Source organism: Antennarius striatus, chromosome 1, assembly GCF_040054535.1.
Source record: "Antennarius striatus isolate MH-2024 chromosome 1, ASM4005453v1, whole genome shotgun sequence".
NCBI classification, from domain to species: Eukaryota; Metazoa; Chordata; class Actinopteri; order Lophiiformes; family Antennariidae; genus Antennarius; species Antennarius striatus.
Genome location: NC_090776.1, coordinates 19,334,043 through 19,355,266, shown reverse-complemented (window position 1 = coordinate 19,355,266; position 21,224 = coordinate 19,334,043). Strand labels below are relative to the sequence as shown.

Sequence of the window (21,224 nt, the reverse complement as noted above, 5' to 3'; positions counted from 1 at the left end):
CCAAACACACACACAAACACACACACACAAATCCCGCTGCACACTTGTGGCATTTTAAAGAAGGCAACTTGGTTAATGATTTCATACGGAGGCTCGGCGATGATGTGTTCTGAGGGAAAAGGTATCGGTAAACACCGGCTTCCCTGGCGACCACACACAGAAATAACACGCAGCGGAGCAGAATGTGGCGCTAATTGTCAACTCTCTTGGGGTAAATGGGTGTTTAGGTAGACGCCTGAATCTTCCTGCATCACTCTGGACAAACGCAGACAGATGTGAGCGTTCAGACACACGGTTAGCATCAGGCTCAGCAATATTGAGTTTTACTCGGCGTCTAATCCACCACCTACTTACCCGGAGAGGAAATACAGAACATTTTTCTGTCCATCCACATCTGTCAGTTCCGCATTCACTTACGAAGTTTTCCCCCCGCGGGTGACACCATGTTAGCATTGCTAAAACAGTAGCTTGTACATGTCTTCTGTGAACCAAATTTTTGGGCAATTACTCAGATCAGTGGTCGGGGCTTTCTGGTTTTTGCTCTCGGTTCTCGTTTTTCTCCGCACCGGCTGTCAATCACCGGCGGTAGCTTTTAACCACCTCCAAACCGAGCCGGAACCGTTTCGTTTGGTCTTCCGCTTCCCCCCATCCGACCTGTCAGAATGACACACACTGTTGACCATGCTTTCTATTCAGCACTGGCAAATTAATTGGTTTCGGTGCTTTAAATCAGCAATCAATGTCAGTTTCCCAACATAATAAGCCCTAATCATAAATCTTTGAGGTGTGGCTGGCCTGACCCCCATTCATCACGGCTCAGCTAGATGGCCTCATCTGGGCGGAGCAAATGAACTACCCCCGTTTTGATTTTCTGATTGACGTGTCACATGAAACGTGGCTCCTCTCTCCCTCTCCCCACTTGTATTCCGGCCCTCCTTTTCACAGCCCTTAAAAGAAACAAGGGCCCGAAGCCAAAGAGGGAAAAGAAGTCCAGTTGTCACAGGGGGGAGACATTTGTGCCCCCTCTCTCCCTCATCCCTCGTGCGAGCGTTCTCAATCAATGCCATTAATTTATTCAGAAAGAGGAAAAGAATAGCAGGAAAAGGGGGAAAAATGAATTGGAATTGGGTCTAACTGCAGCTAATGAGCTGTTCCCCCCCAACCCCTTGACGAACAATGGAGCTGTTTAATTACAACAGCACTAAAGGTAATTTTTCCCCGTGCAGAAATCCATTTATGAGTTGAGAATTTCAACAAATTCTCTATTTTAGAGAAACTTTTTTTCCTCAGAGGACAAAACCAGCCAGTGATGGAGTGAACGTTCCAGATGTCCAAACCAATAGCAGTTGCATCGACCGCAGTTCTGCAGGGCACAAAAGTTGCCAATGATGACCTCATGATGGCAACACCAAAGACTGAGGCCCACAGTTCCCCCCGTCAGGGAGCACAATCACACCCCTCCTCCACACACAGCTACACTTTCATAAACCGCCGTGACAAATGTTCAAGCATTTCTTTCTTCTTGCAAAACGTTTCCTTCAGAATCAGTCGCCGACTTTTTGGACTCGGGATTTTCTACCTTTTTTAAAAAAAACTATTCTCTTCTATCCTTTCAGTTGTTTGGGATGCACCCCATCATTTCTGTCGTACCCTGCCTCCCACCCTCTCTCCTGCTCCTCAACTCACTTGTCTTGCGATTGTGAGAGATGTTACACCCGATTTGCTGAAGTGCTGCAAACTTTGCAGCCCACAGGAGAAGTTATCTTTATAAATGACAGAATGGACCTGGCCTGAATAGCGCTTTGTTTACTGTTTAACCAAAAGGGGGCCCCGCTCTATATTTCATCTGTCACCCTCGCTTTTCTTTCCCTCAACAATGCTCGATTGTTTCCATGAAAATTTCAGGTTCCGCGAACAGGAGAATTCTGTATTATTATGTTCCTGCCAAATTCCGATCTCTGTTTTCCTTCTCCTGAGCACAAAAGGCTCATAACTTACTGTCGGCGGTGAGGGACGCCACAAAGCTTCACTGTTGCTCAGCAAACGGCTGACTCGCTGTGAGGTTTGCTTAACTGCAGACTCTTTGGGAACTCCATCCCCGAGCAGGCCTGAGTAAAAAGAGGAAGAAAGCGGGATGGGACAACAAACAGCTTTTCATGTCTGAGTGTTTTTGCTCCTCTCTCAGTGGGGGCGGGGACAGTTTTGTTGGCGTCTTCTGGTGTGTTTGATTCGTAATATCCAGTGAGCCTTTGGCCCGATCCCGTCCTGACCTGAACACGAGGTCAGACGTGTCTCTAGTTGATAACGGGAGCAGCAACACGCTTGTATGGAAACGTAGTACTTCTGTGTTTTCAAGGAGAGCAAACCAGGAATCATCTGCGAGAAACCCGACTGTTGTTTAAACATCTGAACCCGAACGTTAGCGATATGCTGATGACGCTGTCCCGTTTCCTGGTTGAAGATTTCAAGCGCTACCCCCAGTAACAATTAAAAAGTGAAAGAGTTGGGGTTAAAAACAACTCAGGACTGAGGTTTTCTTCCCCTTGAAGACTCTAAAAAAGGCCAGTGGCTCTTTGCAGGACACTTATCCTTCATTTGTCAGATCCCACACATGAACCAGTGAACTGGTTGAGAGGCTGTTATGTCGTCCAGCTCCGAGCTCGTGTCCGGGGATCAGGAAGACGGCCAATGGCACTGGGGGGGAGGGGGGGTGGTGAAGGAGGAAGTGTGGGCCACGAGGGGTCGGGTGCGTGAGTGCTCATCGACCCTTCTTGAGTAGACAGACAGGGACACTCGAGCACTCTCACACCTGCATCTGCCTTCGCCTTGCATGGGTGGGGGGGGGGGCAAGGACACCAACCACGCTGCCATGGCAGCTGCAAAAGTGTTTAAAGTGAGACACAAGGCAGTTCCTCCAGCAGCATATTATTGCAAATAATTTACCCTGCAAAGTAATTATCAATGCTCTGCTCAATATGTAAAGTGAGCACTTCAGGAGGCTTGCTTCATTTGCCCCGGTGGCTATCAGCTGAGTGTGGGTTTTAGTTGTGGTAACTGTGGCAGATTTTAATAGAGGCGGCGCCAGGAGAGAGGATGAGGAGAGGATGAAGTGGCGGCATAATTGAGATGACTTTTTGCAAGGGAAGGTCAACAATAATGGAGGAACAATTTAAACAAATTCATTTAGACAACTCTTCAGTCGCTGTGCGTTCAGGTCGCCTTGTTGAAAAATCTGTATTTTCCCAACCATTTACTTTATTTTAAGGTCATTATCTATAATTACTTTTCCAGCTGAGGTTTTGAGAGATTTAAATCAATTTGTGTTGGATAGATTGAAACCGATTGTCAAGAAGAGGCTTCTTTGTCTGATTTTTTTTTTTTAATGTGTGTGTGTGTGTGTGCGTGCGTGTGCACATCGCATGTATAAAAATAGACTACCATGTGTCGCGTGCATCCCGTGTTACGGGTTGATTGTGTATCCGAAAACCTGGCTGCCACGCAGCGTGGCACAATCACAAAGGAGGGTGATAATTTAATTGTGCTAAACGGTGGATTCCGTGTCAATGCTCCTCCAGCTGGGAGCTGTCAGGTAGTAATATCTCATTATGGCAGGTGAGGAACCCAGAGGAACCCAACCACCACACCTGTTAAAACAGGAGGAACCCCTGAAGGGAAACACACACTCGCCATTTTCTCTGTATCTGTCACATGACACACACACACACACACACACACACACACACACACACACACACACACACACACACACACACACACACACACACAGATTAAAGCCCCCGCACTGTTTTTTTTAGCTACCGTTATGCCTCACTGTAAAAGGCTTCTATTGATTTTATGCCTTATTATTCAGCTTATTGACATTGTTAAAGAAAATATTAAAATAATTCCAATTTGAGCTCCAGGGTTAGGGTTAGCTGAGCAGACAGCTAACATGCTAACATGACAGATGGATATAAAGTAGTACCTACAGATATGAGTTTAATTTGTTCCATGTCTGAACTAGGAAGTCCAACAAATTTTTCCCATTTAAAATAAACGAAATCCTTTTAAATCATTCCAGCCTTGCAAAAAAATCCCCAAACACCCTAAATTAAAAAACAACAACAATACATTTTTATCAACCAATAGACACGCTGACTTTACCTGTGAATAATTAATTATATATAAGTTACGTAAATAATGACAAAGAATGAAAAGAAAAGTAAAGGTCACGAGAACACACGAGCTATGTCTCTACTCAACCAACGAGAACGAGATCCGGTCTCACTGATGTTGTATCCATCCGCCAACACCTGGTAAAGAACGAGATCCGGTCTCACTGATGTTGTATCCATCCGCCAACACCTGGTAAAGAACGAGATCCGGTCTCACTGATGTTGTATCCATCCGCCAACACGTGGTAAAGAACGAGATCCGGTCTCACTGATGTTGTATCCATCCGCCAACACGTGGTAAAGAACGAGATCCGGTCTCACTGATGTTGTATCCATCCGCCAACACGTGGTAAAGAACGAGATCCGGTCTCACTGATGTTGTATCCATCCGCCAACACGTGGTAAGAAACGAGAAGTGACGGTGCAGACGTAGCGGGTGAAAGTCGGTCAGAGGTTTTTTTTCTGCGTGGGACGAAATCAGATCACGGAGGACGCATCACAAGACCCCAAAGACGAGCGGCACACGATGCTCCTCTAATACTCACCAATTACGAGGAGGTTGTTTTGCACGAGGATGAAACATTATCGCCGGGAACAATTCATGACTCAAAGCATTCCGGGGCCACATGAGCCCGCGGCTGGAGAATCCTAATCCCTCTAATGTGTGCAATTTTGCGGACTATAAATAGACGGGTTCTTGGGCCGACGGGCCTCTCTTGTCTCCGCCTGGAGTCTTCAAAGTCGCGGGGTCTTTTTTTTACAGAGGAAGGTAGCGTTTCATGCGCTTATTGATTCCTCTGGTTTGTCCGGCGTCCATTGATGTTGTGTAATCAACCATGAGGGGGGGGCGGCCCGTCCAGGATTTACGAGCGACCTCTTCAGTTCGACATATATACCCGTTTTAGTATATCAAGACAGGTTGGGACTATTTTCCACATCGTTGTTTAGTCGTTATTCTGTTTAAAATTTTTTAATTCTATAAAAATGGAGGTCAGAAATTATGTTTTTGTGCAAAAAATAAACTACACACACACACACACACACACACACACACACACACACACACACACCCTCCTCATCAAAGATCTTCATCTTGTCCGACGCTCTGCACACGAACGCCGTCAGACTGCAGGACTTCAAATATAAAAGCCAACGGTCGCCCCGTGGATATTTCCACAGGATAGTTGCCCCACCTCTCCTTTTTTCTCCCTTTCAATAACACGAGTTAGTCCAGAATGGGGCATGTGGAAGGTGGGGGTGGGGCAGAGGTGGTAAGGGGGGGCGGGGGGGGTTCTCTGCACTCTTGAGCTGCCTGAGCGCAGCCCTCCCAGCACCGCTAATAAATTATTAACTCCTGCTGACAAATAGTGTTATGGAGCCGCTGCAGATCTGTTGCATTCTTTAACCAGATTGCTGTAGACACATGTTAGAGGAGGACGGAGTCTCCATCGCTTCTCTCTCTCTCACGCCTCAGCAGTTTGACTGATGGCTGGAGACCGGCGTAAAAGTGCCTGAGAGACTGAATATTTTAGTGGTAAAATAATACCACTTGATTTACGGCGTAAAACAAAAGCAGCGCTTTGTTTCACTCTCACACTCCATTGAGGACGAGCTGCTCGCTGCGCTGTTTTTGGGTTGCATGAATAAGAAATGCGAATGCGTGGATGTGCACACACACACACACACACACACACACACACACACACACACACACACACACACACACACACACACACACACACACACACACACACACTTAGTCAGTGCTGAACTTTGATCTGACTTCTGATGTTCAATTACCAGCAGCCGATTTTGAGATCACTTTCTATTTAATAGAATTACGGGGGGGGGTTTATGGCTGATTAAAACCGACGGCCGGGGTCAGCACAGGGGGGCGGGGCAAACGGTCAGGAGGACAGGGCCCCCTGGCTCGCCATCTACCTGTTTGAACAGCTGCTGGGACACACGGGTTTAACCCTTTGGCTTCCGGCACCTCGGAGCAGCTGATCTCCTTTCCAACTTTCCGCTGACATTTATCGGTGTTTTCTTTCCGTTCTTGACCGATCCCAAGATGCTTTGCTCAGAGCGACGCGGTGAACACTGACATACGCAAACTTTGTTCCATCAGAAGCTTCCCTTGATTCTCCATCCACTGTTCTGTCACCGGATCAGACGTCCTGATGCTAAATTCTATGATTAGAAGCCTGATTTTCACTGACAAGCTTAGCCAGCTCCCCTCCCCACTGAAAAACATAATTGATGTCTATAGACGTCACTGGCAGCCAGTGAGTTAATAGAAGCTGCCGTTGTTTTTATGTCCAGGCTGACCTCTGACCTCTCAGATTGGAAGTGAGAACGAGCCGACGAGAATCTGGATCTTTCAGAATATTCTGTTCTCTTTTCTGGATGATAAGAATCAAATTCTGGGTCACGTCTGATACGACCTCTCAGGTCTTCAGTGATTGGTCGGCTTACTGTTTTCATCACATTGTTTTTTAGAAACAAAATCAAGTCATACTTGTAGAAAACACAGTGTTTGGCATACTTTTAGAATAAAAGTCAGAGTACCAGAACACTTCTAGCCCCGCCCCCTGCCTCCACCTTGACGGCCCCACCTCCCCGTCCAGCTGACGGCTCGTCACACCCGCCTCGACGATCAGCCATCTAAACTACAAAAAAAAAACAAAACCCTGAGCATTTCGTCACATCTCGTCTTCACGCCCAGTTTTCCTCCCTCTTCCTCTCTATCTCGCACACACACACACACACACACACACACACACACACACACACACACACACACACACACACACACACACACACACACACACACACACACACACACACACACACACACACACACACACACACACACCTTCCAGAAAAAAGATGGCGATCAAGTCGTTCTCATCGACGGACATCATGTAGTTAGGAAAAATACGCGGAACAATAGCTGAGGGAAAAGCAGATAAGAAGTTCAGCTCCAGCTCCTTGTTCCCACTTCACATGGATAGGAAGGCCATATTGTCCCCTTTTTAATTTAAAACCAAATGCATAATTACATTTGCCGGCACAGTGTTTAATTTTATTCATTCTAGCACACAGTGTGCGGCCTCATTAATTGCGAGAGAAAGAGAAAAAAAAGCAGAATCCGTTGTATAAATTCTGCACCAAAAAAAACAAAAAAAAACCAGTTGGGTTGTAAAAGGAGAGAAAAATAAATTAGAAAATAAATTAGAATGAATATGAGTTTCTTCTGCACCTGATATATCAAGCGGCTTTGATGTGAGCTCTTCACTGTAATATTCATGAACGCGTGTAACAGATTTGTGAATTAAGGGCTTCACTGTTAGCTTTTGATTTTAAGCTGCTTATATAGGATTTGATGGCCCCCGATGGGGAGGGGGGGGTCATACAGTCATACCAAAATGTTCATGATTTTATCGTTCATCAAATGACAAATAAAAGGTTTACTCTGGGTCTGATTTTTCATGTGTAAAAACCAGTGGTCCCCAAATTACGGCCTGCCACCACATTTGGCATTGCCCCCTGAACAGTACCAGAAAAACACCCTGGTTATTATCTATTTCATAAATAGTGTTATTTATTTTATTAATAGTGTTATAATTTATTTCTTTAATTTTTTTTTGTTAAGATCTCAGAAAGGTTTATTAATATTTGGTTATGTGTGACTTTCTGGAAGACAATGTTTACGTTTAGGCATCCCTGCGATCCAGTTTTTCTGTTACAACCTGATCCCAGCCCCCCCCCCCCATCACAGAAAGGAAAAATTATGTAACCGTAATAGGAAAAAGTCTGGAGACCCCCGGTTTAAAGTGACACGTGTTAAAAAAAAAGATCCTTGAAGGACAAAAATAAAAACAAATAAACAGGAAGTAGTTCAGTGGTGTCCACCATCCGCGGTGTGTCCTAATGTTTGTCCTCCTTCCTTTCGCCCCCCCCCACCCACAGTAGAGTCATGTCTTCCAAACAAGCCACGTCCCACTTCGCCTGTGTGGTCGACGGGGACGACGCCATGAGTCAGGAGCATTTATCATGGGAGAAAGAGGAGAGCGCTGACGACAACGGCGCCCCCCAGCTGCCCCTGCACAGTCTGCTCCACAGTAAAGCCCACCCCGACGAGATGCAGCCCCTCAGCAGCGTCCCGCCGGACAGCGACTGGGACAGCCTGGTGTCGGCCCAGCAGCGCATGGTGAGACACGTCAGCATCCAACACGCGTGTAAAAAACAGCTGATCAGAGTCGACACTGCTTTAGAGTCGTCTAAACCAGGGGGGAGGGGGGGGGTTAAAAGTCATTTTCACTGGGGGCCACATCAGCATCACGGCTGTTCTCAAAGGGCCAGATGTAACTAATAAATGTAACTAAATGTAACTACTCCTTAATGTTAAATAGCACTGAATTTATTACTTATTGGGGCGGGCCACATTTGGCCCCCCGGCCTCGAGTTTGACACGTTTTCTAAACCCTGGGTTGAATTGACTTCGGAAAACTTTTCGCTCCAGTTTGCAGAAATCCTCATATTTTCAACCAAAACATTTCATTCTGACTCGACTTTGTGGTTTTGAGATGGTTTTGAATATTTATGGCCGAGAAGCTGAAATGGCGAAGCAAAAGTTCCTTTTTGGAGAAAACAGTGTGACCCACGACTCGCCTCTTTATCAGAAACCGACATCCAGCGAGCGTTTACACTTCGTTCCCTCCTGAAGAAGCTCAGCTGATATTCTACCCCCCCCCCCGCCCCGCCCTGATGCTGTGGAACCTCTTGGATATTCAGATAGGCAGCTCGCCAAACGCTAAACCATCAGCTATAATTAGATTCAACAGAGGTCCTCTCGCTCTTCCTGACAGAACACGAATGAAACCACATCAAACCCAACGGAGGAGAATGTCCGCCTTGTTGCTGTAAAACACACACACACACACACACACACACACACACACACACACACACACATACTCGCACACACGAACACACGCACACACACACACACGGATGGCCAACGTGGGGACCGCTCATGACGGACGGTGTTGTTTTCAACCGGATGATGTGAGAAACAGACGGAGAAACAGCATAAAACACACGCAGAGGATATTTAATTAAACTTACTGACGCTTTGAGAAATACATGTCTGCAAAATAATGTTTGCAAAGTGAATTATTAAAATGTCAGGAAATAAAGATTCGATGGAAATAAAGACAAAAAAAAGGTTAAATTAACAGCAACCTTCATCTAGGAAAAAAAAGAAGAAGAAAAAAATCAGAGCGTTTTGTGACATTTTAATAATCTTGACTTGCGCTTTGTTGAATTTAAAACAAAAACCAAAAACAAGGTTTTATTGATGAGTTTACCGCAGCAGCATTATAGAAATAAAGTTGTGAGTTGAGTGGCTCGGATCGAAGGTAACACAAAAAAACAAAACAAAAACTGAAGTGAAGAACAAACAGAAACAGAACGGGGGAGGGAGGGGAGGTAAGAATGGAGGATGAGAGGCAGAGATAGTGAGAAGAAAAGGGGAAGGCAGCATCAGGAGAAAGGAATGAGTGTTGCTGATTACCTGACTCGGCGGCTGCTCCGTGTGTCTGTGGGCTGTGCCCTGAACCGGTGCCAGCTGATTAACCCGGCGCTGCTTCACTCCCCTCCAGCCCCCTCCACCTCTCCGCCGCGCTGCATAATCAGCCAGCGCCGGGTTGGGAGGTGCGCAGTCGGGCCGGGAGGTCGTGCCACCCTGGCGCTTGGTACCGGACCACCCTACACCGGAGCGGGACGCGCATCATGGGGATGAGAATTTAGCGCCGTCGACGCTCCCCTGTTTACCACATTCCTGACTTTTCTGACTTCAGATTGTCAGACCTGTTCTATAATTTAGCGTAACACTCCGTTATCACTTGATTCAAGCTTTCTCTTCCACAATACGTCGGTTTCAGACGTGTGTCGTGTTGATTTTCCTCACTACGAGGGGCCAAAGCTTAAACCCCAGATAAGTGTTCCCCAGTCGGAGGCTGCTTAGCTACCTTCTGCTTTCTCCCGTCTACAGGCCATAATTAACGACTGGGTTCTCGGGTGCCGGCTCCACGCTCCCATGTGTGGAGTTTTCAAACCCATCTTCCCATTCTTCTCCCCACTTCCTCAACGTCTGTGTTTGTGCACGGGGAACGCTCATCCAGACACGGGACCTTTAGTTAAATACTAAACCATACACAGGTGGGACCGAGAAACAACAACAGCTCCAGACAGGACGCAGATTTACGACGACTTCAGGCACTCAGCTGAGAATAGGTCTCTACTAGAAAATGAACAAATTACACAGCAGTCGCCCTCACGCGAACGCGCAGTCAAAAGCAATTTGAGAAATTACAGCTGGGAGGTTTTTCTCCGCGTCGAAGCGAAGAGACGACGCGCACAATGAAAGTTCACTTCTTAGTTTCATCTCCACGTTTCACGTGTGGCGTCTCATTTAGTGGTGCAACTGGAGTAGGAGAGAAAAGACGCAAAAAAAGCCACCGAATCGATGAGTTGGAATAAAATAAAATAAAAGAATTGCTGTGACGAAGCAGGAAAACACGTTCCTCATTTAATACAAATCCCATCCCGGCCCTCTTGACTTTTGTTTGTCTTGCAGGAATCTGACAGCAATAAAGTATGTTCCCTGTACTCCTTCCGGAACAATTCCACTTCCCCACACAAGCCGGAGGAGGGGGCCCGGGAGCGAAGCGACCTGCTGAGCGGTTCAGCGTTTGGAACTCCGGAGCGCCGCAAAGGAAGCCTGGCAGATGTAGTGGACACACTGAAGCAGAAAAAGCTGGAGGAGATGACAAAGACAGAGCAAGACGGTATGTGCGTGTGTGTGTGTGTGTGTGTGTGTGTGTGTGTGTGTGTGTGTGTGTGTGTACCAAGAAATAACTTTTTCCTCTGAAGCACATTTTCCCTTTTGCTTTTTGTTGGGTTCTACCTTCCCGACCGTCCTCCTCTCCTCTCTAGTATCTTTGCGTGTCGCGCTTCCAGGCCGGGGAACTCTGACGTTACCAGTGTTTCCAGTTTGTTCTGAACCTCATCCAATGTGACAAAGACTGTGTGGCGGCGCACCTCAGAATAAGTGTGGTCCTCCTCCGTGCCAAGGCAAACTCCTCCACTATAAAACTGCGAGTGCCGACCCGACGCCAGGAACATTATTTCTTCTTATTTTACTACACAGGACATTTCTCACTCGGCACAAGTATTCATCAAAGTTCACAACCCATAAACAACAACAATATAAAAAAATAAGAAAAATCATTCTCATGCATTTACAATTTCTCAATTTTGATTTTTTGCTTCCCGGAGGAAAAAACGAAATGCGTTTTTTGGTCGACGACACATCTGCTTCCTGTTTCTCCCGCTCACAGCCTGCAGTCTATCAAGAGTATAGAGCAAAAACAAATATTTGAAAGAGCTGCTGAAACACATCCCCCTTCTTAATTAGGGCTGTAGTAATATAACTACACCCAATCAAATGTTAAACCCCCTCGGGAATGCATGTGTCTCATTTAGTGTCTGGGGAGCTCTTAGCTTAAGCACTTCATCAGATGAATAAATTAGACCTCTGTTAGCCTAAAAGTAATTTGCCACTTCTTTTTTTAAGTGTTCGTTTGGTGATCTTTGTATCAGAGTGTTGCATCCCGATCACCAGATAATCATTGAGCCGCATCCCGACAAGGCGGCGGATAATTTATGGCGTCGTTCGGATAATAAAAGACCGAACAATTAGTCCTCATTCATCCCAGCACCTGTATTTTTATTTTTTATTTTAGAATACTCATTTAAGGGGGATGAAAAGTGTGGATTATTGGATTGAAATGACCAACAGAGAAAGGCTAAACACACAAAACACACCACTTCTGCCAATGAAATGTGATTTCTAATCATTTCTCCTCTTCTTATTATTCATTAACCACCAATTTTAGAAAATGTGCCAAACTATAATGAAATAAAAAGATGTATTTTCATAGTTTTTAGAGAGAAATGCATCAAATTTCATCTACTGGTGGTTCCTTAAGGTTAAACATCTGGATTGTGGTTGCTCAAATCAAAGTGACGTGGTTCTGCTGTCCGGTCTTTGCGCCGCGTTGAGGTGAGAATGTATTTCATTTGCGTTTCCTGGAGTTGATTTTTCGGGAGAAGATGGCCAGTGCTCTCTATAGCGTTAGCGGGTGTTATGCTAATGAGCCCCAGCTGGTGAAGGCTGGTTGCTGCAGTAATTTAAATGGTCAAGTGCAGCTTGTAATCCAGGGCCGTATGTTAACGCGGAGAGGAGAGGCTGCTTTGGAGTGCCATACAGCTGTTTTAATCTCCTGTTAATAATAGAGGCCAGGTCTGTCTCATGCACTTTGTGCCGTTGTCGCCGAAATACACTCCCTTGTCGGAGGAAATTAGTTTCTGAGCAGGGAACATGGCAGAAGACAAGGGCCTCACAAAGTTCGGCGTGCCATCCCCAAGCCGCAGGAACTGAGAGATCCTCGTCTCTGGAGAGCCCTCGTGGAGGCTTCTTTGGTGATGATCAGTGATTACTGTAAAACGGAGGGAGAGGAACTCTCAGACGGCACCGGGAGGAGAACTTCCAGGAAATTTTTGAGAAATCAGGATCTAATATCCGTGTTTACGTAAAAGGGGAAGCTGTCCGAAGTCGAAAACGGGCAGGATTAGCTGTTAAATAACAGGCAGGAAGGCCGGAGGAGACATTTGTTGTCTTAATGATGTTGCTAATGTGGAACGAGCAACAAACGAGCTAAATATATCGCTTATCTAAGCATGACAACTGTTGGATCTAATTCTGCTGCTTTGGTGCCTGGCTGGTCGGATCAGAGTCCCCTCAGAGACTCATCACCATCTGCTGCCATTCTTCTCTGGTTCTCTCTCTGGTTAAGACAGTTCATTGTCCTGGGATGAACACGGGAGCCTCAAGCAACGAAAAGAACAATCTGGAATGTGGAATTCTGCTAAAAATGACGCGTTGGTGGGATGGTTCTGGTGGAACTCCTCCAGGAAGTATTTTATGAGATATATCATTGCTATATCTTGTGATTCTTTGCTGTTGCAATTGTGTCACCTCTTTTGTATCCCTGTCTTTCACAAGTTCGACTACAAACACATAAAAACTATGTTGGAATAAGTAGAAACATTTATATATTGGTCAAAATTATCGATACTGTAAGCCTCCTTCCAAAAGTAGAAAAAATTGGGCAATTTTCCGTTATTAACCTACTACTTCCCAACATGTGAACAATAGAGGTGTTCTCTGTATCATAAGTGTCACTCCTTCATTCGTCCAATCTCTATATATTAGTACCCTTTCACCCTCTCCATCCGTCCACCCTTCCTCTCCATTTCTGGTCCTTAAAGTGCTTTAAGTGCTTGTGACTGTGCTAATGAATGAAAGCAGCAAGCGCTGCATTTAGCTGAATAGTCACCTTTGCTGTAAAAGCTCTCTTAGGCCCAGTTGCCAGCGGGGCTAACGATTGTGCCCCATGTTTATTTACTAGGTATTGTAAATGTATTATTTATGGATAGGTCTCCAGACAGCACTTGTCAAGAGTTGAAATTTTCTGTATAAACTATTAGGGGGGGTAAAAAGAAAAATAACCATCATTATAAAAACACAAGGTGACCTTGGTTTGATTCACATGCAATCAGAACGGTTTTATATAACACACTAAAGTATGAATCAATATCACGCAAGTCAACACGGAACTATTTTTTTTCCCTTCGTCTCTTTATGATCGTTCCCAAAGCAAGGTCGGATGATCGGGTTTAAGCTTCCCCAGTTCGTTTGTAAGGGTTTTCCTGGGCTTGGTACTGGTTTCCTGCCAGTTAAACCAGTATGAGAGGCATTAGACATTAAACGTTAATAAAAGGCGTGCATATGTTCCAGTGGTAGTGTCTCATTAATTAAGTCAATCTTTTCTAAACCAATCCGCCGTTGTTGGAAAGAGACTTCATGTCATAACGTATCCTTATAAATACCAAAAACAGCCCTGATTTAAAAAAAAAAACTCCCCAGCAGACTTGCTAAAAGCCAAATACATGAAGAACGAAGTGGAGGCATAATGAGAGGATGCCCTTCCGTGATGATCCGGCTTTTCAGAGCAGGCTGAGTGGATGCAGCAGGTAGTGGAGCAGAATCCTCAGCACCTGGAGCCCTTTGACGGAGTCACGGATAATTACCTGAGCAAAATGGAGCCACGCATCCGTTCAGACGAACAGCGACTCCTTTTTAAACCTCGGCGAGGAGCATCTTTAGCGGAGGCTGAGGAATCTGTTATTACAGCAAAGGGTAACCAGACAATCGCTGGTGACACGAACGCCGCGCCGGTACCTTCTTCCTGCTTCATCATCATCATCCGGCGTTTACCACCTCTCTCTCCTCTTTTGTAAGAGTAACCCCCCCGGCGAGTTTGTGTATTATCGCCGTATAATGACGGTGCTGTAGGTTGAGTGCGGGGAGCGATCAGATCTGTGTGCGTAGCCTCAGGTCATTATCCTCCATTACAACGGGCCGCGTAATGAGATTCAGGGATGGGAGGAAGAGAATGGGATCAGCTCTAAGCCTCTGGTCTGATTAGCACTGATGAACTCTTGACTCTGTTGTAACACTGTCTCCCCCCTCCATCAGTGTCACGGCCCCTGCTGGCTGCAAATGGAGGCTGGCTGGAAATTGGCTGCAGGTGTTAGTGTTAGAAAAAAAACAAAAAAACCCCACAAATGCATGTAATTTAAATGTGGCTTGGAAAAGTTAGCAGTGTGAGTGTGTGAATAATACAACCCACATCATACCTTCTCCCCCCACCCTCCCTACGCACTTTCTCCCCTCCTCTTCCAGCTCCCTCCCTCTCATCCCAGCTGCCGTGTCATCTGCTTTTGCTTTACCCCCCTAATTAATAGGAATCTTTGTTATAATGATGCGAGCGTGAGCCTCTGACTCCATGCATAAGCAATGAGGATGGATCTCCAGTCGCCTCGGCTGCTGATGGGGGGGGGGGGTGTTCCCCTCACATAGCTGTACGCTACCATCCAAACTGGACGCTCCGATGCTGGGACCGTCCCATCAGGACAACCGTCAGGCTAGCATCCAACCACCAGCATCCTTTAATAACGTTTTCTTTACACCATCAACCTGATTCCAACAATCTGTTTGATCGGCGCGGTGCTGCATGTTTGCATCCGTGAGTGTGTGTGTGTGTGTGTGCATGCATACGTGTGTGTGTGTGTGTGTTCTGTGTTGGCCTGTGGCGTGGAGCGCCGGCTCAGCGGAGCACGGCTCTGGTCTGTCACTTTAGTGTGAATAGGTGATGCAGATCTTTGTGGGCTGAGCTGGAACATCTTGTTAGGACACCCCATCAAAAGCAGCTCTCCGCTCGCTGCCAATCAACCCCCCTGTTGCCCCCTGAAGCAGACGTTAAATAGATTTTTCGGCCGTATGCCGACACGCCGGCGGCCGGCCAGCCTGACATGTGAACTTTCTCCTCCCTAATCTCTAATCTCACTTCCCCATCTTCTTCCTCCTTTTTGCTCCTTCTTTCCTCCCACTCTTTGTCCGTGTTTCATCCAATCACTTCGCCACCTTTACCCGGTTGAGATAAACATTTTCCCCTCCTAGACTTTTGCCCCCCTCCCTCACCCTGTTGTACTCTCTGGTGACAGGGTTGCCTCTGCCAGAGCCCAGGTCTAAATGGAGTGTCTGCAAGAGGAGAGCCGGGTCCACTGCTGAATTATGTATTTACTATCTGTTCCAAACAGAGCCCCCCCCGCCCCCGACACACCCCTTAACGCTGGGATGACGGGGGGCGAGGTCTCACTTTACACAAGCTAAGATATAGATTTTGTTGCCCCTTTCAAAACGGGAACCCTTTCTGCTGTCTTGGTCGTTCGGATGACAAAACAAGCAGCTGCCTCTTCACTGTGCCATTCTTTACATTCAGGATCACCTTCCCCGGGTCTCATATTCCCATTAGTCAACAGCAACAACTGCTGTGGAGCATTCCAGGGGCCATCTTCCTGGGTTTCAGCTGTTGAGCGTGTCCCCCCTGCTCCCATGGAGCACAAAACCCCCATTGTGATCCCAGCTTGCTGGCTGCACAGGAACCCCTTGATAGGAGGAAACGGGTGTCTCTGGGAGACAAATCACAGCCAGGTTCAGCACAGAGGCCCGCTTGTCTCCACGCACACAAACCGCACGTAGGTACGCCTCGCGGGCGCCGCCGCCGGGAAGTCGCAAACGACTCATATTTACGAGTTAAAGAAAAGAAACAATAGCGTAGCGTCGTGCATCTTTGAAATCGTAACGAGACGAGTCCCTTTTTATGGGACGCCACGGTCCTCCGATGGGCACAGGAGCGCCGAAACACGAGAGGACGGACGTCACCCGCGTTGCTATATATGTCGACGATGTGACGCTGAGCCAAGAATTGGGAAATGGAGCTAAAAGGAGCACGAAGAGGGTCAGGAAAGGAGGAGGGGCGGAGAACGGGGTAAACTCCACAATGGGATGGGGCGCAGAGGGAGGGCACATGTGTCCAGCTATGTGTGTGTGTGTGTGTGTGTGAGTGCCTGCATTAGGGTTACATTGGGATACTTGTGTGCCCGTTAGGTATCGCTGTCCTAGCCGAGGCATTCTCCACACATAATTCGACAAAGGAGCCGGTGTCATCTGACCGAGGATCAAAATAGTGTGAGCGTAACTCACACCCCGGGCGCAGGCGGCTTCCACGGCCTGCTAATGATTTCAGAGCACATTGCAGGCTCGTTCTGCAAGCCAGACATACGTCAGCCATTCAGCGGAGAGACAAGCAAACATGACAACCGCGGCGGCGAACACGCTAACATTTTCATTGTTAATCATCACGAATGTCTCAAAAAGTTTGACGGATTCATCTGGAACAAAGAGACTATTTAATCAGCAGTGATGAAACAGATGTTTCCTCCCACTCCACACTTTTTCTTTCTTCCCTGTTCAATAACGTAACGCTCGGCGGCGGCGCGTGAGATGTCAGAGGACGTAAAGGGAAACGTGTTTTATTGAGCCAATGATCGCAATTATTAGACAAGCGTCATCTCTCTGCAGAGAGTCTTTTACTGTCAAGTCTGGATTAGTTTGAAATGTTTAAACACAGTCAATCAATTAAGACACACGTGTCAAACTCAAGGCCCGGGGGCCAAATGTGTCCCTCCAAATCATTTAATGTAGACCGCCAGAGCATAACAGGTCAGAGTGTCAAAAAATAAATAAGTCAAAAGTGTGCTTTGACCAAAACTACATTTCCCACAATGCAGTAATGAAGCTCATTTTACCTTTGACAGAAACATTTTGAACAAAGTTAATGTCCTAACTTGTGTTTGATGTTATTTTTCTTTATTCATTGATAGTTTGATCCTTGATTGATGGAGTTCTGTGGGTTTAATAACCTGACAAATTATTTATGTTATAACAGAGAAACAAACATATTTTTCTGTCTAACTGTAATGTTTGTAACTTGAATAAGTAATAAATTCAGTTGTTTAACATTAAGGAGTAATTACATGTATGTTACATTACATTGAGTTACGTTTAGTTACATTTATTAGTTACATCTGGCCCTCTGATTACAGCCGTTATGCTGATGTGGCCCTCAGTGAAAATAAGTTTGACACCCCTGAATTAAGACGATGTTGTTTTTCGAATCTGCATTGATAATTTGTTTGTTTGTTATTCGCATCACGTTGGAAACAGGAAGCTAGTGGTTTACTTTCTCTACTCCGCGCCTCATCTTCCTCTCTCTGTCTCTTCCTCGCCCTTTATTCTGGGTGGAGCTTTGTCTCCATTGACGCCTGTTATGACAGTAAAGAGGGTTTTGTCTATTTCCACAAAACCCACGGAACAAACAAACGGTCGCTGGCTTGGAAAACCTAAAATTAGTCCAGACAGAACTTTTTCAAATGAATTAAGAATGAGTAACTCTGACCTCACTCAGTTTTAATTGTGTTGTTTTGTCACAGAAACATAATGCCGTTCACACGCCGGCACGTTTACAGCGAGCCGTACAGTAAATTACTCGCCGTTCGCTGGTAATTTGCACTTCTTTAATACGTGGTTTTATAGTTCAATCTCCCAAACGCATTGCTGTCATCTACCGTTTATTATGAAATAAAGTTTCAGTGTCTACACCTTACACATGGCTTCACTGCAAATGGCATTACATTCATGTGGATCCTATTAGTCTCTTTTTGTCCTTGTAGACTCAGACACCCATTAATTTACTAAATCGCACTGAACAGCCATGATCACAGTGCTCCATGTTTTCTTCACACGTCTATTCATTTAACATAGATGAATAAATGTGAATGTTTTCCAGCGCTGATTAGCCGGCGAGTTTATAGCTGACAGTTAAATTGCTGGGTACCCCTGAAAAATATCACCACTGCAAGGTACCCAGTAATTTAATTTTTGTGTGAAATTATTAGAATTTATTACGGTGTGTGGACCCTAATGATTACCCACATCAAATGGAAATTATAAATTGAAATTAAGTCCACATATTCCTCCCCACAGATAATGTTCATCTCCACCAGCGCTGATCTACTCGTCTGCACCAGGTTGCAGCAGCAGCGCCTCCATTTTTAAAAAAATCCTCTTAAATCATGTTATTTTGATTTCCTCCTATATTTTTGTCTGGTTTAAAAAATAGACAATACCCATTTATCATTTACCCACTTGCATGAGATATTTCAAGGCACGACCCTTTGTGAACAGTTTTATTTAGTTGATCATTATTGTTATTAAATTACACCATTTGAGCAGGAACCACCATAACGAGTGAAATAAATTGATTGTGTTTCATCTTGTCCATTTTAATACAACCTCCGGCTCGCTTTGACCTTGTCTCGTTCTTCATACATGTTCTATTTAGTCCTCCTTAATTGAATTTGGTGAATTGTTTGTTCCCCTGATGAGTCGTAGGGTGCATTGTATTAATGGTCGCGCTGAATGGAGGCTTTAAAGCAAAAAGGGAGAGAGAGAGGAATGAAAAGTTCATTTTTTGCTATGAAAGCATTTAACGGTGTTAGTTCTTAGAAGTGACCTTGTGGGGTGGAGAGTGAGCAGCAGCGCGTCGCTCCTTCCAGATGCACACATGGCATCCATTGGGGGCACAATCACGCGCGGTCCCAACACCTCAGGCTCGGACATATGTTGAGTTTTATTTCATTCTTTTGACATTAATCCTATTCACCAGCTGTTCTGCCAGCTGCCACTCTCCAGCTTAAGGGGAGATGGCAGTTTTGGGGTCTCTGAGTACTGGTTTATTTTGGCTCCTCATCTGCTCCTAGCAAAGTTTCCGATTTTATTTTTTTCTCACCTTCCTTCCTACTTCCTGTTACCTTCGGTTTTTTTACATTTTCCTGAAATCTTCACCTCGGTTTGAACTTCTCTGCCTATTATTTTCTATAATTCAGATGAGGCCTCTGCGCTGCTTACAGCTCTCTGATAGTGTTTCCTCTAGTTTCGTTCAATCAACGAGACTGTAATATTTATAAGAGCGTCAACATTTAAGGCTTTAAGTTTGCGACGCGTTCCTCAATCCACCCGCCCTTCAACTTCTCACACTGGTCAGGAATCACACAGCTGGCTCACATTATCTAACAGCTTTTCTGTAAGACGAGCCTGGACATGGCCTCAGCCTGTCCAGTTATGATTATTGACATATCGGGTCTGACATATTTCACATTTATGCACATTGTCTGGAGGCACACTCAAGTGTTCTCAATGTCATTCCTGCTGAAGTACCGCCGGGCGAGGGCCGCAATGAATTGATCATTGCTCACTGCCCACTTTAATAATTCAAGCCTGATTGCCACAGAGTGCCGCAGTAAAATGGATTGGGAGAGGTCACATGCTGCTCAGCTCAGGAGGTGAGGCCCCTTGGGGACGCTTAATTCATATATGCTTGATAGACACGTGTCCTATTTAGAGAGGTCAGAGAGCCGTGTGTGTAGACGTCGTCTCGGAATGGCCGGGTCAGCGCTGTGGGATTAACGCGCCGCTCGGTGCAGATAAAGGTAAGGGATAAAGGAGGACTTCCTGGTGTGTTTTGCTGCCTGAGGACGAACTAAAATAATTATAAAAGTCCTAATTTTTCTATCTTCTATCTGCACAGGTTGTAATAGTTCTGACCCGTCGTGTCGAGGTGTGTCAGCTCTCTTGACATTTAACGGTAACACTGAATTCCTACTGGAACAAGGAGCCATGTTTACTTCAAGCAACACTAACTTTAGCCACATATCAAGGAAAGGAAAAGTAAACAACAGAATCGATCTGTTGAACACGGATAAAAACTTAAAGACCATTTGAACTTTTATTACCATAAAGAGTTCTGATTTAGCCACCCCTGCTAGATGGTTACAACCATGCTGAGATGAAGGTGGAGTAGAAAAGTAAGGGATGATGGAGGACAGGTGTCAGAACCTCCCATGAAGCGCGGGGTTACCTACCAGGATCTCACAGCACCTGCTTGGATGGAGATGTTCACCAAGTGGAATAATGATTACGTGTCAGGTGAAGAAGGCCTACCACAAGGTGCGCTCCACAATACACTGACACGTCTGGGATTTTTTTATTTATGCACGCCACACGTAGCAATTACATATAAAAAAGCTGGAATTATTTAACTGCACCCCAAAAAAAGTCTTGTGGAAACTGTGGAGGTTATTAAAACTGTCGACAGGGAAGAAAGGTAATTGCCTGAAAATGAGTGACAACGCACTGTTGTCCTCAGAAAGCAACCCCCCCCCCTGCCACTTTTTACCCCCACTCCCACCCCCACCCACAAACGTCTCCCTCTTTAGCGTTTGCATTGTGCGACATCACCCGGGTGTGTAACCTATTGCGTTCCGATTGCTCCCGTGCAATTAGTGCCCTTTTTGTCCTCACTTCAATAACGCCATGATTATGGAGACTTCAGGGGTATTTGCAGCATCCAACAGCTGTTGTCTCAGGGAGTACCGGCTGAATGACAAAAACAT

General features: G+C 45.7%; 1 protein-coding gene across 5 annotated transcripts in view; it reads left to right on the top strand.

Moving 5' to 3' along the window:
- sox6 (SRY-box transcription factor 6) overlaps positions 1 to 21,224 on the top strand; it is a 117,708-nt gene that overhangs the window by 31,565 nt on the left and 64,919 nt on the right. For all 5 annotated transcript variants that reach the window (XM_068314270.1, XM_068314272.1, XM_068314269.1 and 2 more), the window contains 2 exons: positions 8,148 to 8,388; positions 10,819 to 11,029. In XM_068314270.1, coding sequence (XP_068170371.1) covers positions 8,155 to 8,388; positions 10,819 to 11,029 — 445 coding nt within the window. In that variant the 5' untranslated portion in view covers positions 8,148 to 8,154. The remainder of the gene's footprint in view (positions 1 to 8,147; positions 8,389 to 10,818; positions 11,030 to 21,224) is intronic.